This window comes from Polypterus senegalus, chromosome 5, assembly GCF_016835505.1.
Source record: "Polypterus senegalus isolate Bchr_013 chromosome 5, ASM1683550v1, whole genome shotgun sequence".
NCBI lineage: Eukaryota > Metazoa > Chordata > Cladistia > Polypteriformes > Polypteridae > Polypterus > Polypterus senegalus.
In genome coordinates this window covers 195,526,865-195,545,620 of record NC_053158.1, presented here as the reverse complement: position 1 = coordinate 195,545,620, position 18,756 = coordinate 195,526,865, and the positions used below count along the sequence as shown (strand labels likewise).

Below are 18,756 nucleotides of genomic sequence, written 5' to 3'. Positions count from 1 at the left end.
TGTAAGTTGTACTACGACATCTACCTTTACCTTATTTTAAAATTGGTCTGTCCTTTAACTATGCACCTGTCTAACTTTGGTTTTGCACAATAATCACTGCACTATTGCACCTTAACACTTAATTCTACTTTATTTCACTTAATTTTAATTACTTATTTATTTACGTTCTATTATATTGTTATTTTTCAATCTAGGAATTTTTGTTAATCTAACTGACATTCTTCTAACTTTGCACAGTGTTTGATAAGCGGATCAGGATGCATTTTACTGCGTGTTCTCCTGTATAACAACTATGCACGTGACGAATAAAGTATCTTGAATCTTGGCAGAACGTTCCTAAGACACAATTTGGGGCCTGATCCACCCAAACTGGGTTTAAAAAGACCCAAAATAGCCTATGACCCCACGTGACATCACTGACGGATATGCCTGAGCACATCACAAGATGCATCATTTAACACACGGTGAAGCCTGAATCACAATATAAATGTATTGTGGGCTGAGCAATGATATCAACAGCTGTACCATGTGCACTTCAGAACAGGCAATCCATGTGAGACTAAGCATGTTTATGGCCTGGCAAGTTCTGGGATGGAAGACCAACCAGGAAAAGCTTTGGTTGTTGCTGGGAGCAATGTTAGCATGCCAAGCAGGGGGCAGTTAACCTCTGGTCTCAATAGGGGTCCCAGGGCTGTAAAAATGGTGATGTCCTTCAAATAAGATGTACAAACAATGTACTGACTTTCTGTGGTCATAAAAGATCCCTGGGTATCCTCCATAAATAGTAGGGCGTATCCAGATGTCCAGGCTAAATTACCCACCACAACGCACTCACTCTACTACTCTACCCTAATCATCCCCGTCTCTAATTGGCAGACTATCTCTGACCCTTTCACTGCTTAACAGCTAATGTGTGGCAAGCGTACTGACGCAATATACAGTAACTGGCATCATATCCTCCACTGGAGGTGGTTAAAGTGGCTCCCTACTCACTATGTAAAGCATGTGGAGTAGTGTGAAAAGCACTATATAAATGCAAATAATTCTCATTATTGCCAAGTGTATTGTCTCTCCTGGCTAATTTTCATATACGGAAACTGTAATACACACTGGCCTACACTTAATATTTGGTTGTGAATGAAACTTTAAATTTTCCCAACTATACAATATTATACATTTAGCAGTGGTAGCTGTTGTAGTTATAGTTAGTGAATGCATGACAAAAAACATGCTTTTAATAACAATACAAAGGTTAAAGTAACATCTGCTATTACGTTTACTAAGCTACTACACAAAAATAGGTGATGCTAACACTCCTGGCACACAGCTACAGGTGCCCATACTCCGTTGCTGCCCTAGTCACTTTCTGTGTGGTGTCTGGATCTTCTCACTGTGGACAAGTGGGTTTCTCTGGGTACGCCGACATTCAAAAACCATCCTTTAGGTTAACTGGTGACTTTGCACTTAGGCGAGTCAACTTGTGCCAACAGGTTTGGTTCCTTCTTTCGTGCCAAATCTGGCCAGATAAATTCCAGTTGCTCATTTCAAAGATAACAGAAATATTAGAATCAAAGGCTAAAATGAATACATGGACACATATTTAAACATGCTTTGATAATCACTGTAATGAACACCAGCTTTATACTTTGCTCTGTGAGATTTAAAGAGCTCTCCTTGAGAAGCCGGACAGTAAAAAACTTCACAGTTAAAGGGACAAGAAAAAGAAAAAAAAAATTAACTCAGAATGAAACATTTCCTGGTATTTAAAAAAACGATTGGTCAAGTGGAGATTAGAAAAGAGGAAATGAGCTTTTCTGCTGGCCCGCCTCACACAGCACGTTTTTCGCGTGTGACACTGGTTTGCTCAAACTGATATTGCTGACTGAATATAAAACTTAATCCTCCTTAGCACAGATGTTAATCCCCCCCAAAGAGATTTTTGCTTCAATGTTTGTTTTCCCTACTGAATGAGGATTTCTTTTTGCAGTATTTTCCCAGAGGAAAATAAAAATGCTAAGAATAGAGTCATAACGCTGATATCTTCAGTTAGCGTCAACTTACTAGAACACATAAATAAGATGACACGTATTGACAGATAATGAAAATTCCAGTTGCAAAGTAAATTTAGAGTTTTTTTTTGTTTTACAGGAATATGGATTCATAATAAACTGCATAACAACTTTATACTTCAGTGCTTTTGTGGATTGGCTCCAATATAATCGGACTGCCCTAAAAATAAATAATAAAAAAAAAAAACTATGTACACATACTATATCTATCTATCTATCTATAATACACATTATACATATAGGTCCATAAATATTGGGACAGAGACAACTTTTTTCAAATTTTGGGTCTGTACATTACCACAATGAATTTTAAATGAAACAACTCAGAAGCAGTCCTTACAAGGCTGGGCTTCCAAGCCCCTCACCTGAGGCCCCCAACATAACCAGGGCCGGGTACCTACCTACCTACCCCCCCTCTCTCTCTCTCTCTCTCTCTCTCTCTCAGGTCTCTCTCTCTCTCTCTGCTCTATATATATATATATATACACACATACACACATGTATCTATCTATATATATCATCTATATACATATATCTATATACACATATATATCTATATATATCTATATATATACACACACGGACTGCTCAGCACAAATTTTTATGAATGCTTTCAATCAGTCAACAGACAGCAACTTCCTTAATTGTCAAACAAATATATGACATTGTAAAAATTATTTTAATATTGAGTACATGCTTGAAAAATGGAAATTTACTCATATGGACTGCCAGTCTTCACAATTGAAAATAAATGTAAAATCTCATCTGTGACAGGTCAGAGAAAAAAACGAAATAATGCACAACTGATAAGAAACCCACAGGAATATAAAAGCCATGGTCACCAACTACAAATATATATTGTTGAGAAAGCTACCATATGGCAGTCACAAATCTCATCTGTGACAGGTCAGAGAAAAAAACGAAATACACTGGTGGGAATATAAAGCCAGGACAGGCCCTTACAAGGTGGGCAGGACAGGCCCTTACAAGACGCACAATTTTGCTGCCTGGACCAATAACACTTAGGGGTGTACTCACTTTTGTTGTCAGCGGTCGAGACATTAATGGCTGTGTGTTGAGTTATTTTGAAGGGACAGCAAATTTACACTGTTATACAAGCTGAACACTGACTACTTTACATTGTATCAAAGTGTCATATCTTCAGTGTTGTCCAATGAAAAGATATAATAAAATATTTACAAAAATGTGAGGGGTGTACTGACTTGTGTGAGATACTGTATACGGTCACACGTGCGCATGGGAGGCAGCTAAAGGGTCTAAATGAGAGTAATTCCACACAAGACCAGGGGGTGGCAGAGTGTGCTGACCTTTATTCTCACTTTCCTGCAGACCGTTCACGGGAAATTCCAGCTGGTCTTGATGACGTCACTTCCAGTTTCCAGATGCTTGGATGACCTCACTTCCTGTGCAGAACCCATGACCGAAGATCCTTCCGGTTCCGGCCCTTTTGATGACATCACGTCCAGGTCTGAACCTATGGAAGAGGACCCTTCCGCTTCCGACCTCGATGACTTCATTTCCTTTTCTGGCCTTTAAACACTCCATATTTGACTAAGCTCGTCAGTTCTGTTTTGGACTCCGTTTTGAGCACATCAGTGCTAGCAATTATCCATTTGCAGCCAGGGAATATTATACAGGTGGCTGCCCCAAACCTTTTTATGACTCGTGTCTGCTTTTTGTGACAATACATATACACACACAACAAAGAAATGAAACAATAAACATAGAAAATGAACATCATGAATAACAGTCCTGAAAAAAGTCTTTACTGTAAGTGATGGGTGTGGATCCTGAAGTGCAAACAGGAAAAAAAAAAAGGAAAGATGTAGTGGAATGATCCCTTTTTGTAAACTGCTTCCCAGAAAAATGTATAACAAACACAGTCCTGCCACCAGAGTCCAGAAGGTGTAGATCTTCTGAGGAGCGTCTCTTCACAAAAAGCAACTGCAGACAGGAATGGGGGAAACAAACTACCCACCGCCATCCCTTTATACACAAAGTCAAAAAAGCCCCACCACATCCTTTTCTTATGGTTTTATATGTAAAGTGCCTACAACTACACACTACTATTTCCACAAGCCCCTCTGCAGCTACGTAAACCTGTTTAAAGACACCAACCCCGTATTTAATCTGAGCTTCAAGTGTTATTACTAAGATTTAACAGTCAGCAAACAAGGACATACTAAACAAAAAGGGAAACCCGCTATGTGGCAGCACTACATGATGTCACATGGAAGTCGATAGAAGGTTCAGGAAGAGCTTACATGCGTTTCAAGGCAATATTCTTTCAGATTTCTCTTGGGCACACCAGTTTTATTTTAAAGAGCGGACACTTCATTGCTCTTGGCTGCCTGCATTAAGCAGACACCAAGCTCCCTCTATGTAGCAGCCTCCAATGGTGCGGACAAGAAACCAACAAAATGCACCTTCCTTGGTCAGCACAACATAATGAAAGGTGTCCGCTATATCCGAACTACAGGGTCACAGGGGTATACTGGAGCCAATCCCAGCCAACACAGGGCACAAGGCAGGAAACATACCCCGGGCAGGGCGCCAGCTAGAGACAATTTAGGTTCGCCAATGCACTTAACCTGCATGTCTTTGGACTGTGGGAGGAAACCAGAGTACCCAAAGGAAACTCACACAGACACGGGGAGAACATGCAAACTCCACGCAGGGAGGACCCGGGAAGTGAACCTAATAAAAGGTGTGTACCTGCAAATTACAGTATCCAGATAATCCACTAAGAGACCCTGCATTTGCATCTTCTTCTTTTAGCTACTCCTGTTAGGGGTCACCACAGCGGAGCGTCTTTTTCCATATCTTGTCCTCTGTATCTTGTTCTGTCACACCCATCACCTGAATGTCCTCTCTCACCACATCCATAAACCTTCTCTGAGGCCTTCCTCTTTTCCTCTTCCCTGACAGCTCTATCCTTAGCATCCTTCTTCCAATATGCCCAGCATCTCTCCTCTGCACATGTCCAAACCAATGCAATCTCGCCTCTCTGACTTTGTCTCCCAATTGTCCAACCTGAGCTGACCCTCTAATGTCCTCATTTCTAATCCTGTCCATCCTCGTCACACCCAATGCAAATCTTAGCATCTTTAACTCTGCCACCTCCAGCTCTGTCTCCTGCTTTCTGGTCAGTGCCACCATCTCCTGCCCATATAACATAGCTGATCTCACTACCATCCTGTAGACCTTCCCTTTCACTCTTGCTGATACCCATCTGTCACAAATCACTCCTGACACTCTTCTCCACCCTCTCCACCCTGCCTGCACTCTCATTTTCACCTTCTCTTCCACAATCCCCATTACTCTGTACTGTTGATCCCAAGTATTTAAACTCATCCATCTTCACCCACTCTACTCTTTGCATCCTCACCATTCCACTGACCTCCCTCTCATTTACACACATGTATTCTGTCTTGGTGGTCCTACTGACCTTCATTCCTCTCCTCTCGAGAGCAGATCTCCACCTCTCCAGGGTCTCCTCGACCTGCTCTCGCTACAGATCACAATGTCATCAGCAAATATCATAGTCCACGGGGACTCCTGTCTAATCTCATCTGTCAACCTGTTCATCACCATATGCAGACAACAATACAAATTGCATTTGCATCATGTGGATAAAAATACATAACACAACACGCATGCAAGGTCCTGCACAGATTTGTGGCAGATGAAATTTAATATAAATATTACACATAGGAACAAAAAATGTTACGTTTAAAAACACAATTTGAGATCTGAAAATTGAAAGTACTGCAGTGGGCTGGCACCCTGCCCGGGGTTTGTTTCCTGCATTGTGCCCTGTGTTGCCTGGGATTGGCTCCAGCAGACCCCTGTGATCTTGTACTTAGGATATAGTGGGTTTGATGATGGATGGAAATTGAAAGTATACCTTATGAGAAGGATTTAGGAGTCATAGTGGACTTGACACTACCAACTGCCAGACAGTGTTCAGAAGGCATTAAGAAGCCTAACAGAATGTCAGGTTATATAGCGCCTCGATGTGTGGAGTACAAGTCACAGGAGGTTATACTCAAGCTATATAATGCACTGGTTAGACATCATCTTGGGTAACGTGTGCAATTTTGGGCTTTACAAAAACAAGTCCAGAAAGAAGATTAAGAGGGGACAATATCAACGTGTTTAAAATTATGAAGGAAGACTATAACTTTAAAATAAATTCAGCAAGACCATGGGGGCACAGTTAGCAACTTTAAGGGTAAGTTAGTAGTATGGTAGAAAGCAGGACTTTAGGGAATTTCAAAACTCAACTTAATATTATTGTGGAAGATTTAAGCGGACAGGGGGAGCGAGCTAAGTTGGGCTGAATGGCCTGTTCTCGTCCAAATTTATATAATGTTCAAAACTAACATTTACTTGGCGAAATCCTCAGTTTCCACTATGGCATTAAAATTTTCAATGTCTGTGTTCACATTAAATCTTGGATCTTTAATATGTTAAGTGATTCAAGTATAAACAATTTGCTTTTTCAATATACAGTAAAATCTGCGATATTCAGCATATTTGGAAATGGGTTAGGAATCAGATTTTCAAATATGGCAGATATTAAAACATTAATCCTGCAATGTACCTTAGAATAATGTTTCTCAACCACTTGGTCATGACCCAAAGCCACTGGAGGATCGCAAGTTACTGTTGTTTTTAATGGTAGTAACCTACAGCGGGTCGTGAGTGGGTTGTGCAAAAGGTTGCTGTTCTGACAATTGTGCTGGATTTCCGCTCTGATGTTCATACTCGACTCATCAAGCGGGAACAACAACCCATGCCCACTTTGACGATCGTGCTTGAATTACCAAGGGGGCCCACCATCCACTTGGCGGCGGGTCATGAAAAACACTACCATGGGAAAAAAAAAACAAAAAGAGGGTCACAACACCAGAAAGGTTGAGAAATGCTGCTTTAGTGTACACACTAAACTTAAGGATAACCTCCTCCATTAGAAACTAAAAAAGTAACAAAAAATAAAAATAAAGCATATCCATGTTTTAGTATAAAGAACTAGCTAGCCGTGCCCCACGGCTCCGACCACGTAGAAGTAAAACAGGATAGTGAGGAGGACCCCGTCTGGCTCCCTACTCCTGACGTCACGTTTGCCCCTCCCTCTCCCCAGCCTGCAGCCTCTTTCTCGGTTAGCGTGAATATATCGCTCCTGCAAGCAAACTATGATTCTCAGTGTGATGGGAGGAGCTGCAAAATCAACTGGAATGTTCAAGCAAATTCTAGAAAAAACCCTGATCTAAATCCGTTAAGTAGTTCTCTTGTGAAAAGTGGACAGACATACAGATGTTGGATTTACATATATCTAGCTATATCTCTATATCTATAGTTAGATATTTAGACAGATAGTTAGATAGATAGATAGTTATCTATATATCTCTAACTATATACACAGTGGTACCTCTGGTCACGACCGTAATTCATTCCAAAACTCTGGATGCAACCCGATTTGGTCGCGACCCGAACATAATTTCCCCATAAGATTGTATGTAAATACAATTAATCCATTCCAGACCATATAAACTGTATGTAAAGATATATTTTTTAAGTACAAAACTAGTTAATTATACCACAGAATGCACATTTTAATAGTAAACTAATTGCAAAAACATTGCATAACACTGAGAAACCCTTGAACAACAGAGAAAACTAACATTGTAAGAGTTCGCGCTACACCCTTACGAACCTCTCGCTGTAAACACTTTTTTTATGAGTTTTAAGTACAGTGAAAAAAAATTCAATGCCACTTCTCTTGCAAAACTTTTCAAACCATCCTCTACTGGCTTTAAATTCCTCACCTTCGCCACTAGAAGAAGGATTTTTTTTTCAGCAAATCGACAGGAATCTTCCTGGCTTTCTCGCATTCTCGCTTATGCTATCCCCTGCAAGTTGCTTCTCGTTCCGCCACACTAGCAACAGTTTTTCCACTTCTTCCAGCACTTGAGGCCTCTGTTCGGTTAACATTTTAACTCCTTTTGCAGCATCAGCTGCTTTGTTAGGTCCTGTATACGCAAACAAAAGCAAACGGAGAATGGGAAATCACTGGCGCTTACGAACGCGCATAGGGAAACTGGCCGCCAGTGTTTTTGTTCGCCACCAGAGTGTGTGGTCGTGAACAGATGCAAAAGTTTGGCAAACATTTTGGTCGTAACCTGATTTGTACGTGTTTGGAAATGATCGTGACCAGAGGTTCTACTGAGTGTATATAAATATATATATATATATATATATATATGAAGGGTCTTTAAATACAATTCCTTTGCAAAGGGTAAGCAAGATGAGAAAACAATTTGTGTCTGGAAGTATTTTAGCAACTCTTCAGCGGCCATCAGCATTAATATTGCCTGCTTAAATAGCCTTGAGCTTTCTAACTTCTTTCAACGTGACAGTGCCTCATATATGAAGTGCTGAATAAACCGAAAAACAAGACAGACCAGAAGAGATTATCCCAGTAACATCAAGTTCCAGGAAACAAGCTACCCTAGATGACACACGGGGCACCTCCAAGACCACAAACAGCAAATTACTCTAGGACAATGGGGCAGTTTCAAGATAGCAATTAATACAGACAATGGAAAAAAAAAAAAAGTGAGGAAATCCACATAACATGGAGAATATTCATGTGAACTTGGAATCAAACTTAAGACATAATCTCCATGCATTTGTAACATAAATGACCGCTGCTCATTTGTCTACTTTTCTGAACTTCTGTCAGATCAGTGTCTCTACAATCAGCACTAAAGAAAAGGCAAAAACCAAACCTGGATGAAAATTTAGTCCCCCAACCCCACTCTCAATCTTAAAAATAAAAAAATAAATGATGCTTTCTTAGTATGCAGGTTACAAAGATGGGAACTCGTGCATCAGTTTCTAACAGAAGAGACTACTGTACTGTAATTGATAGTCTCAAGCTGTACAAATCATCCTGTTTGTTGCTTCCCGATAATTCAAAATGGAGTTGCAAAGATCACTAGTACAACTTGAGCCCTATTCGGACAGGATTAGTTTTACACTAGCAGTTGAGGTAAAGTCATTTTTAAAGGAGGACCTCTGTAATTTTAGTCCCATTCAAATCATTTCATGTCAGTGATGTTTTATGAACTGCTCGTCCATGTCCCAGTAAAGATCACGGAGTCCTTTACCTTCTATAAGAAGTCCATTAAAAATAACTCCAGGTTAAAGTAGTTCAGTTCAGCTCAATGTCTCTGTAAAATTCTGTCATCTGAGCAACCTGGACTGAACTAAAATTATATAGTATGGACCCTCCAGTAATAATTACTTTATCCAGTGCCTGAAGTGGAAAAAAAGAACTGCCAGTATTCCTTGCTGTGCATGTCGAAAGGCGCACGATTATCCCTCTTGGAGGTGCGAATGAACATATTGCTGTTAAATGTAAGGGTTGCTAATGTGGTCAGAACTGACGGAACATACGGACTTTAACCCACCTCCTGCTGTAAAACTAATCCGTTCCAAATGGGGCTTAAAAAAATTACAGAGGTCCTCTGGTAATAATTGCATTAGCCCACATCCTAGTGTAAAATTGTGAGGCTGATGCGCCTACACAAAAGTTTGCCTGGTAGGACCAACACTTATGATGTCAAGGGGTACAAACCATATTGCGTCACATTTCAATTGCCACCGCCCCTGCCTGCTGTGCTAAGACTGCCAGGCAGCTGGCCTACGGTGCATTCCTGCTGACCATCGAGGTGCTCCCACACAGCCAATGCCGCCAAAGAGATGCTGAACATGCGCCAACAGAAGCCAGAGCGCATATCAACAGACATTTTATGTTGACTTATGTGTGAAACCATTGCTTTGTGTTTTTTTCAGAAAACGGAGAATATTCAGCCCTCAAAGTATTAAATCACTACTCTGTTAAGCTTAGGACAAATTTCGAAAATATGACATAAAGCATTAAATGGTTTGAGACCTATTTATCTATAAAAATCATTCCTTCCATATTGGAGCATACATTACAATTTCAAGATGGCACTCTACAAAAGGTTTCGGGTTAAGTAAAACAAATGCGCGTGATCCGAGGCTAAGAGACCCCAAAACTGTCGAATGATCTGCCTGCTATGTAAGAGATACCAATGCATTCTCCCTATTTAAGCTCAGACTAAAAACTGACTACTTTAGTCTATTATAACCCAAGGAGGAAGACACCCCATTAGTGGCATGTGATATATCAGTATTTAAAGTACCAGACTTAATTTTTAAAAAAATATTTGTACTGACGCCTCAAACTCCCCACTCACCGAGCCCCCCCACCCGCTTTATCTTCTTCTTTCGGCTGCTCCCGTTAGGGGTCGTCACATCGGATCATCTTCTTTCATATCTTTCTGTCCACTGCATCTTGTTCTGTTACACTCATCACCTGCATGTCCTCTCTCACCACATCCATAAACCTTCTCTTAGGCCTTCCTCTTTTCCTCTTACCTGGCAGCTCTATCCTTAACATCCTTTTCCCAATATACTCAGCATCTTTCCTCTGCTTTATAATATATGTATATACTTCTTCAGTGGGAAGCATTTGCACCCCCTTTTCCTCACTCTATCATATATGAATATCAGATCTGTAGAAAGTGCACGGGAGGGTCCCCCAACTCCTCATTATAATACACAGATATCAGTTCGCTCTAAACTCTTGAGCAGAGCGTAGTGTATGTTTTCCAGCTGGGGGAACGAAGCAACAGGGAGTGGCAGGAGGGGATTTGACACCCATTATTTGCTTCTATATTGTTTTGGTACCAGTAATGTATTTTATTATCACTCCAACAAAAGTAGCCAGATGGCCTTGCTCAGGGGTGCCCAACTCCAATCCTGAAGGGCTGCAGTGGCTGCAGGTTTTCATTCTAACCCTTTTCTTAATTAGTGATCTTTTTTTGCTGCTAATTAACTTCTTTTGAATTAATTTTAATTGACTTGCTTTTTAAGAAATGTTTCTCTGAATTTCTTCATCGTTCCTCGGAATTGCTTCATTTCTTTCCTTAAATGGCAACCAAACAGAAATGAAATGTGGAGTGAGCCAACTGAAGACCAACTAATTTCACTCCAACCAGTGGCTTAATGCAGCACTGAGCCTTGTCTTTAATTAAACCCGTTCTTCAGAGGGGACTGGGTGGTCTCATGGTCTGGAATCCCTACAGATTTTATTTTTTTCTCCAGCCGTCTGAGGTTTTTTTTTTTTTGGTTTTTCTGTCCACCCTGGCCATCGGACCTTACTCTTATTCTACGTTAATTAATGTTGACTTATTTTCTTTTCTTACTGTGTCTTTTATTTTTCTATTCTTCATTATGTAAAGCACTTTGCGCTACTTTTTGTATGAAAATGTGCTATAGAAATAAATGTTGTTGTTGTTTAATTGCATGGCTTGTTGCTGCTCTCATTGTGCAATAGCACAAGATTTTTTTTCTAAGAGCAGATCAGCATTCCCGAGACCTTCACCTTTCATTTTTTTTTTTTTTTTTTAAATATTGTATGATGGTCACAGTTTGCTGCTCCTGTTTTGGTTCATTTTGTATCTCATTATTGTTTGGCTGCTAATATTAAGGAAAAAGAAACAATTGAGGGATCCGAGTCTTCAAGAGCAAGTCAAATAAAATGAATTCAAAAGAAGTTAATTAGCAGCAAAAACTGGCCAGTAATTAAGAAAAGGGTTAGAATTTAAACCTGCAGCCACTGCGGCCCTCCAGGACTGGAGTTGGGCACCCCTGGCCTAACTCATCAGAATCATCCACCTTAATAAAAGGACAAGCCACTGTATCTATCCGTGTGTCTGTCCCATTGCTATATCTCTGTCATTCCAAAAGATGGCACCAACACAAACATTTTTAGTAATAAATGCATTGCATCGCAAACTGTTTTTTGCAAATCCCATACCAAGTGGCATATAACCTGTAGTGCATCGCAAATGTTAATCCTGATGGCAATGTTGATTACTTCAAACTGTCTTAGCCGGGTGGCACACTCAGTGACCTTTTTATTTTTATCTTTTTTATATAAATAAACGGTAACTCATGTTCCAGGATTTATTTTTTCCAGTAATATTAATGACTGGTTTTCATTTTCTCACCAACACCATCAATGAGACAGTTCTTCTTTGTAAAGTTAACTGATTTCATATGGTTATGATTTTGAAAATTCTGAAAAGTAAATTCAGTGACACACAAAAAAACATAAGGAAGAAAAGTCTAGGATAATTTTCAAGAAAATCAATGGTTAGACAGACCAACAGCTAAGGCAGCCACCTAACTCTGAAAAGAAAGACCTGGAGGATAACTGGAGTACCGAGAAGAACCACACAGAGACACATGGAGAACATGGAAACTCCAAGCAGAAAATCAGGTGCTGGATTTTAGCCTGGTATGCTGGATTTGTTAAGTGGGGGTGCTAATCATTGTGTACCACTGTGCTACCTACGCCACAGATACATTAACTGTCAGTAAGTCAGTCTGTCATTATCCAACCTGCTATATCCTAACTACAGGGTCACGGGGGTCTGCTGGAGCCAATCCCAGCCAGCACAGGGCACAAGGCAGGAACAAATCCCAAACAGGACGCCAGCCCACCGCAGTACATTAACTGTATTTCAACTAAATTTCATAAATTAACTACATTCACACTTACTGGCTTATGACCACTCAACTGTATTAAAGCTGAAAAATTTATACTGTGACAGGAAAACAGGAATATTTTCCTTAGCATATTTTGTGTTACATTGTTTTGTATTACTCTAAAGAGACAATTTTTCCATGGTGAGCCTGGCTTTTTTTGGCTAAATAATGGAAATCATTACAGGCAAAATGAAACAATTTTTTTTATTTATAGTTAAACAGTGGAAAAAAATGATATGAAAGGCTGGATGGTAACTTTATCTACTCAGAATTGTATAAAGTATTGTAAATGTCAGAAAGAATAAGTAATGACATAACTCCTCAAATATGACAGACAGATACAAAATACACTATACAGTGGAGGAAATAATTATTTGACCCCTCACTGATTTTGTAAGTTTGTCCAATGACAAAGAAATGAAAAGTCTCAGAACAGTATCATTTCAATGGTAGGTTTATTTCAACAGTGGCAGATTGCACATCAAAAGGAAAATCGAAAAAATAACTTTAAATAAAAGATAGAAATTGATTTGCATTTCATTGAGGGAAATAAGTTTTGAACCCCTACCAACCATTAAGAGTTCTGGCTCCCACAGAGTGGTTAGACACTTCTACTCAATTAGTCACCCTCATTAAGGACACCTGTCTTAACTAGTCACCTGTATAAAAGACACCTGTCCACAGAATCAATCAATCAAGCAGACTCCACACTCTACAACATGGGAAAGACCAAAGAGCTGTCCAAGGATGTCAGAGACAAAATTGTAGACCTGCACAAGGCTGGAATGGGCTACAAAACCATTAGCAAGAAGCTGGGAGAGAAGGTGACAACTGTTGGTGCGATTGTTCGAAAATGGAAGGAGCACAAAATGACCATCAATCGACCTCGCTCTGGGGCTCCACACAAGATCTCACCTCGTGGGGTGTCAATGGTTCTGAGAAAGGTGAAAAAGAATCCTAGAACTACACGGGAGGAGTTAGTTAATGACCTCAAATTAGCAGGGACCACAGTCACCAAGAAAACCATTGGAAACACATTACAACGCAATGGATTAAAATCCTGCAGGGCTCGCAAGGTCCCCTGCTCAAGAAGGCACATGTGCAGGCCCGTCTGAAGTTTGCCAATGAACACCTGAATGATTCAGAGAGTGACTGGGAGAAGGTGCTGTGGTCTGATGAGACCAAAATAGAGCTCTTTGGCATTAACTCAACTCGCTGTGTTTGGAGGAAGAAAAATGCTGCCTATGACCCCAAAACACCGTCCCCACCGTCAAGCATGGGGGTGGAAACATTTTGCTTTGGGGTGTTTTTCTGCTAAGGGCACAGGACAACTTAATCGCATTAACGGAAAATGGACGGAGCCATGTATCGTGAAATCCTGAGCGACAATCTCCTTCCCTCTGCCAGGAAACTGAAAATGGGTGTGGATGGGTGTTCCAGCACGACAATGACCCAAAACATACAGCAAAGGCAACAAAGGAGTGGCTCAAGAAGAAGCACATTAAGGTCATGGAGTGGCCTAGTCAGTCTCGGACCTTAATCCAATAGAAAACCTATGGAGGGAGCTCAAGCTCAGAGTAGCACAGAGACAGCCTCAAACCTTAGGGATTTAGAGATGATCTGCAAAGAGGAGTGGACCAACATTCCTCCTAAAATGTGCAAACTTGGTCATCAATTACAAGAAACGTTTGACCTCTGTGCTTGCAAACAAGGGTTTTCCACTAAGTATTAAGTCTTTTTTTGTTAGAGGGTTCAAAAACTTATTTCCCTCAATGAAATGCAAATCAATTTCTATCTTTTATTTAAAGTTATTTTTTCGATTTTCCTTTTGATGTGCAATCTGCCACTGTTGAAATAAACCTACCATTGAAATGATACTGTTCTGAGACTTTTCATTTCTTTGTCATTGGACAAACTTACAAAATCAGTGAGGGGTCAAATAATTATTTCCTCCACTGTATAAGACAGACAGATAGAGTCACTAGATAATAAGATAGACAGATAGAGTTGCTAGATAGATAGACAGACAGAACAGACAGACAGACAGACAGAGCGAGCGAGCTTCAGATTTTTACAGATGGACCTGCATACAGAGATAGCAGTATATATTCCAGAATATGAAATTTCAGTTAGTAGAACACAAACAGATCAGTTATCAGTATATACTTTTGAGAAGGTGGCAGTTCTTATGGCATTGCAGTAGGTAGAAGATGCTCAGTATAACTGTGTTGTCAATTTCAACTGATTTTTTGTACTGTGTAGTCTTAAGTGTGGTGCTGAGGTGTCACTCTTTGCATAGCTGCGTTCGGGTCCTAATTTGAGGTCCTGATGTGGTTCGTCAGGCAATGCGCTGTTTCAGTGCATGCTCCCAACTTCTCTCTGTAGTCTTAAGGTAGGTGTGTGTAATAGCTATCTCGTAGTAAGGAGACTTGGACAATGATCCTAAGTACAAGGAAAAGGCAACATATTAATGTTTTAGGGACAATATAGGGAATCTCCTTTAGTGCCCCAGCCAGGGACCCGTCTTTCATAGATAGATAGATAGATAGAAAGGCACTATATGATAGATATATAGATGTGAAACGCACTATATGATAGATATATAGATGTGAAACACACTATATGATAGATATATAGATGTGAAACACACTATATGATAGATATATAGATGTGAAACACACTATATGATAGATATATAGATGTGAAACACACATCTATCTATGAAAGGCACTATATGATAGACACATGGATCTTTAGAAATACCAGTACCTTGTTCCCCAACTGAACAGAATAATGGGAGTCAGTGATGCTAATGCAATTAAAAAACGTTTCTCTAATAACCATTGGGCATTTAAAATGACTAACTAATGGTAAGAGAATGAAGTTGACCATTATGACGATAAAGGAATGGCTGCTGAAAATGGGGCTTTGGAATTGTATGTAAATAAATTAAACATCAATAATTTCAGGTAGTAACAGCCATTTAGAAACACTAGTACTGTCTTGGATGTATTTTAAGTCAGTTTAATGATATATTAATAAAAGGGTATTAATTTCTGCCAAAAATTAATTTCTGAGTGAATCCTAACTTTTGACTGGCATTGTATATTTGTACATTTTTGGATCTGCTGCTGTCACCCTGCAATTACTTTCAAGGTCCCCAGGAATTTGGCTATCAAAGTGCTTTTTGAACTGTGGATTTCTGACCACCAACCCCCTCCCCTCCCCAGTCTGAAGGCTCAACTTGTTAAATTTCAGAGGGGGTGACTCAACGCAACCCCCTTAATTTTTCAGCAATTAGTTTCAATCCTTGAAAATGACTGATTGTTACAGAGGAGATCCCTCCCACAGTCCAAAAATGCTGTCAACTTAATGTCTTAATGACTCTAAATTTGAGAGGAGCAGCGTATGAATCCACTGATGGACTGGAGTTCGGACCCAGGGTCTTTTTTTAGGATTTGGCATCCATTGCCCCTTGATAACTGAAAAACGTGACTTCTGAAAAAATGCTAGAGGGACGAATTTTTCAAACTGAAAATTGACCTTGTCTTGTGAATCGAAGGAACACTGAGATTGAGAAGCAAACGATTAGAAACGCACGATTAGAACTACGATGCAGGCACATGCACACTTTGCTTCGCTTTTAAACGATCATCTAATTACACGTTTCGGATGCAAGCCGAGCTTCATTTTACACACCTGGCGGGTGAACATTAAAAGCACACAAGAGGTGCTGGATTGCTGACACGTATGTGTAGGTATGGCTTAATGTGGCACAACACGTTAGCGGAGAAATCTACACTCAGTCACTGGGTGGGGAGGACAGCGGGGACAAAAATTCGGGCAATTCAGAAATGAACACAGCAAAAGGAGAGCTAAACTATGCCTCCATACGCTGCACTGAGGGTGACAGCCCAGCGATGCCCTGCCACCGATGCCAGTAGCACCCTGTCGGAGCGAGCGAGCACTCACACCCATCCGCTGTCTCAAAACACGCAACAAACAAGGCAACAAACGGTACCCCGCCCAAAGCGGACGAAAAAAAGATACCACGTTTAAAGACGCAAATCGTACAAGGACATCGCCTTCCCCAAATCTCCTCCCTACAAAATATGGGGTTACCCCTACACCCCCATAACCAGGCGGTTGTGCACACAAGAGCGGGGGGCCCACACCAGCGCTCTAAAGACACGCCCTCGTACAAGATAAACGGTAGTACGCTCAACACGGCAACAAATTCTATGAATGAACAGGGGGGCTGGGCGGGCTGCAACCTCTCCCAGTGAAACCAGTTAGCTGTCTTCGCGGGGACCACAAAGACACAGAGCGCCGCTCTGTCTCGCTCACCCCTCCGTGTTCCTTCATAATTCCCCTTACCGCCGCCAAGCCCGTACGACTTCACATTTCCTGCAAGGATTTCCCCCAACACATCTCTAGTAACCAAGGGGCTCACTCGCTTTCATTCCCTCAACCTTTTCATCTTTTTCGTTTTCGTTTTCTTACCTGGACATAGTTGTTTTCACAGTAATCTGCTACCCTCGTCAGGTTCTGATAGCTCTCGATCAGAGCTCTTTTTCCTGCTGGGATTTCCTCCTCTAACAACATTTGCAGTTCTGCCATCTTACATCCCCTCTCTACATTTCTTCTTCTCCTCCTTCCCTTTGATTAACACACACGCTCAGTCACAGTCTGTGAGAGAGAGAGAGAGAGCGAAACAAGCACAGCCCCACAAGACAAGCCGCTCCTCCGCCCGGTATTGTGGGATTCCTGGCCTCGCTTTCGCCCACACAACGCTAACCCGGAAAAAGATGTGCGCCCTTCAGTGTTGCATCATGGGCATTGTAGTGTTGTGAAACGTGCCTTACTTAATAGATAGATAGATAGATAGATAGATAGATAGATAGATAGATAGACAGATAGATAGATAGATAGATAGATAGATAGATAGATAGATAGATAGATAGATAGATAGATAGAAAGGCACTATATAGATAGATAGATAGATAGATAGATAGATAGATATGAAAGGCACTATATAAGATAGATAGCATCATAATGCTTCAAATTTTTACAGATGGACCTGCATACAGACATACCATACCATACCATTTTATTAGTTGAGTGCTTAAAAGCACAGCATTACAACTGACCGAAGCGCTGTACAGTTAAAAAAGAGGCAGGACTAAAAACAAAATATTAAAAACAAACATTAAGAGAGAATTAAAACAGAGATACTAAAAACAGGTCAGAAGACCCAATAAAATAGAGAAATAGGAAGAAGCAAGTGGAAATGAGACAGGTTAAGAATTAAAATCCAATGTGAAGAAGTGCGTTTTTAGGCATGATTTAAATGTGGATAGCAGTATATATTCCAGAATTTGAAATTTCAGTTAGTAGAACAGTAACAGATCAGTTATCAGTATATACTTTTTTTTAATTAATTTTATTGTAATCATTCCATACAAGTCAATCAATTTTTACAAAAATTAGGATTGAGAACAAGTCGACCCCCACACCTGAGAGAGAGAGCATGACCAACGGAGTAAAAATTAAGGCTTGTAGACATACCTAAATTGATAAGTTTGATAAGCCAAAAGAGATGAATGGAGAAGAAAAAGAAGTGCAGAAATAATTTCTTCCTCGGTGCTTTAAGAGCTTATTCTAAAATATTACTGATTAGATCCTGCCATGTTTTGAAAAAAATCAGTACAGATCCTCTAACTGAGTATTTGATTTTTTTCCAATTTCAGATAGTATAAAACATTGGTTTCCCACCGACTTAAAAGAGGAGAGTTAGGATTCTTCCAGTTTAGCAAAATGAGTCTGCGTTCCAATAGTGTAGTGAATGCAATCACAGTTTGTTTGTCCTTCTTCACCTTAAACCCATCTGGAAGAACCCCAAACACAGCTGTTAATGGGTTAGGAGGGATTGTGAGACCAAGGCTGTCTGAAAGGTAACTAAAAATTTTGGTCCAGAATAATGATAATTTGTTGCAGGCCCAGAACATGTGACCCA

The 18,756-nt window shown here is 40.3% G+C and overlaps 1 protein-coding gene across 8 annotated transcripts in view; it reads right to left on the bottom strand.

Moving 5' to 3' along the window:
* The window catches only part of abi1a (abl-interactor 1a), a 206,051-nt gene extending 188,553 nt beyond the window's left edge, over window positions 1-17,498 (bottom strand). The window contains exon 1 of one of the 8 annotated variants that reach the window (XM_039753907.1): window positions 17,244-17,498. In XM_039753907.1, the coding sequence (XP_039609841.1) occupies window positions 17,244-17,360 (117 nt within the window). In that variant the 5' untranslated portion in view covers window positions 17,361-17,498. The remainder of the gene's footprint in view (window positions 1-17,243) is intronic. The other 7 variants (XM_039753902.1, XM_039753908.1, XM_039753906.1 and 4 more) reach the window with 7 other exon arrangements.
* Between the last annotated feature and the right edge of the window lie 1,258 nt (window positions 17,499-18,756).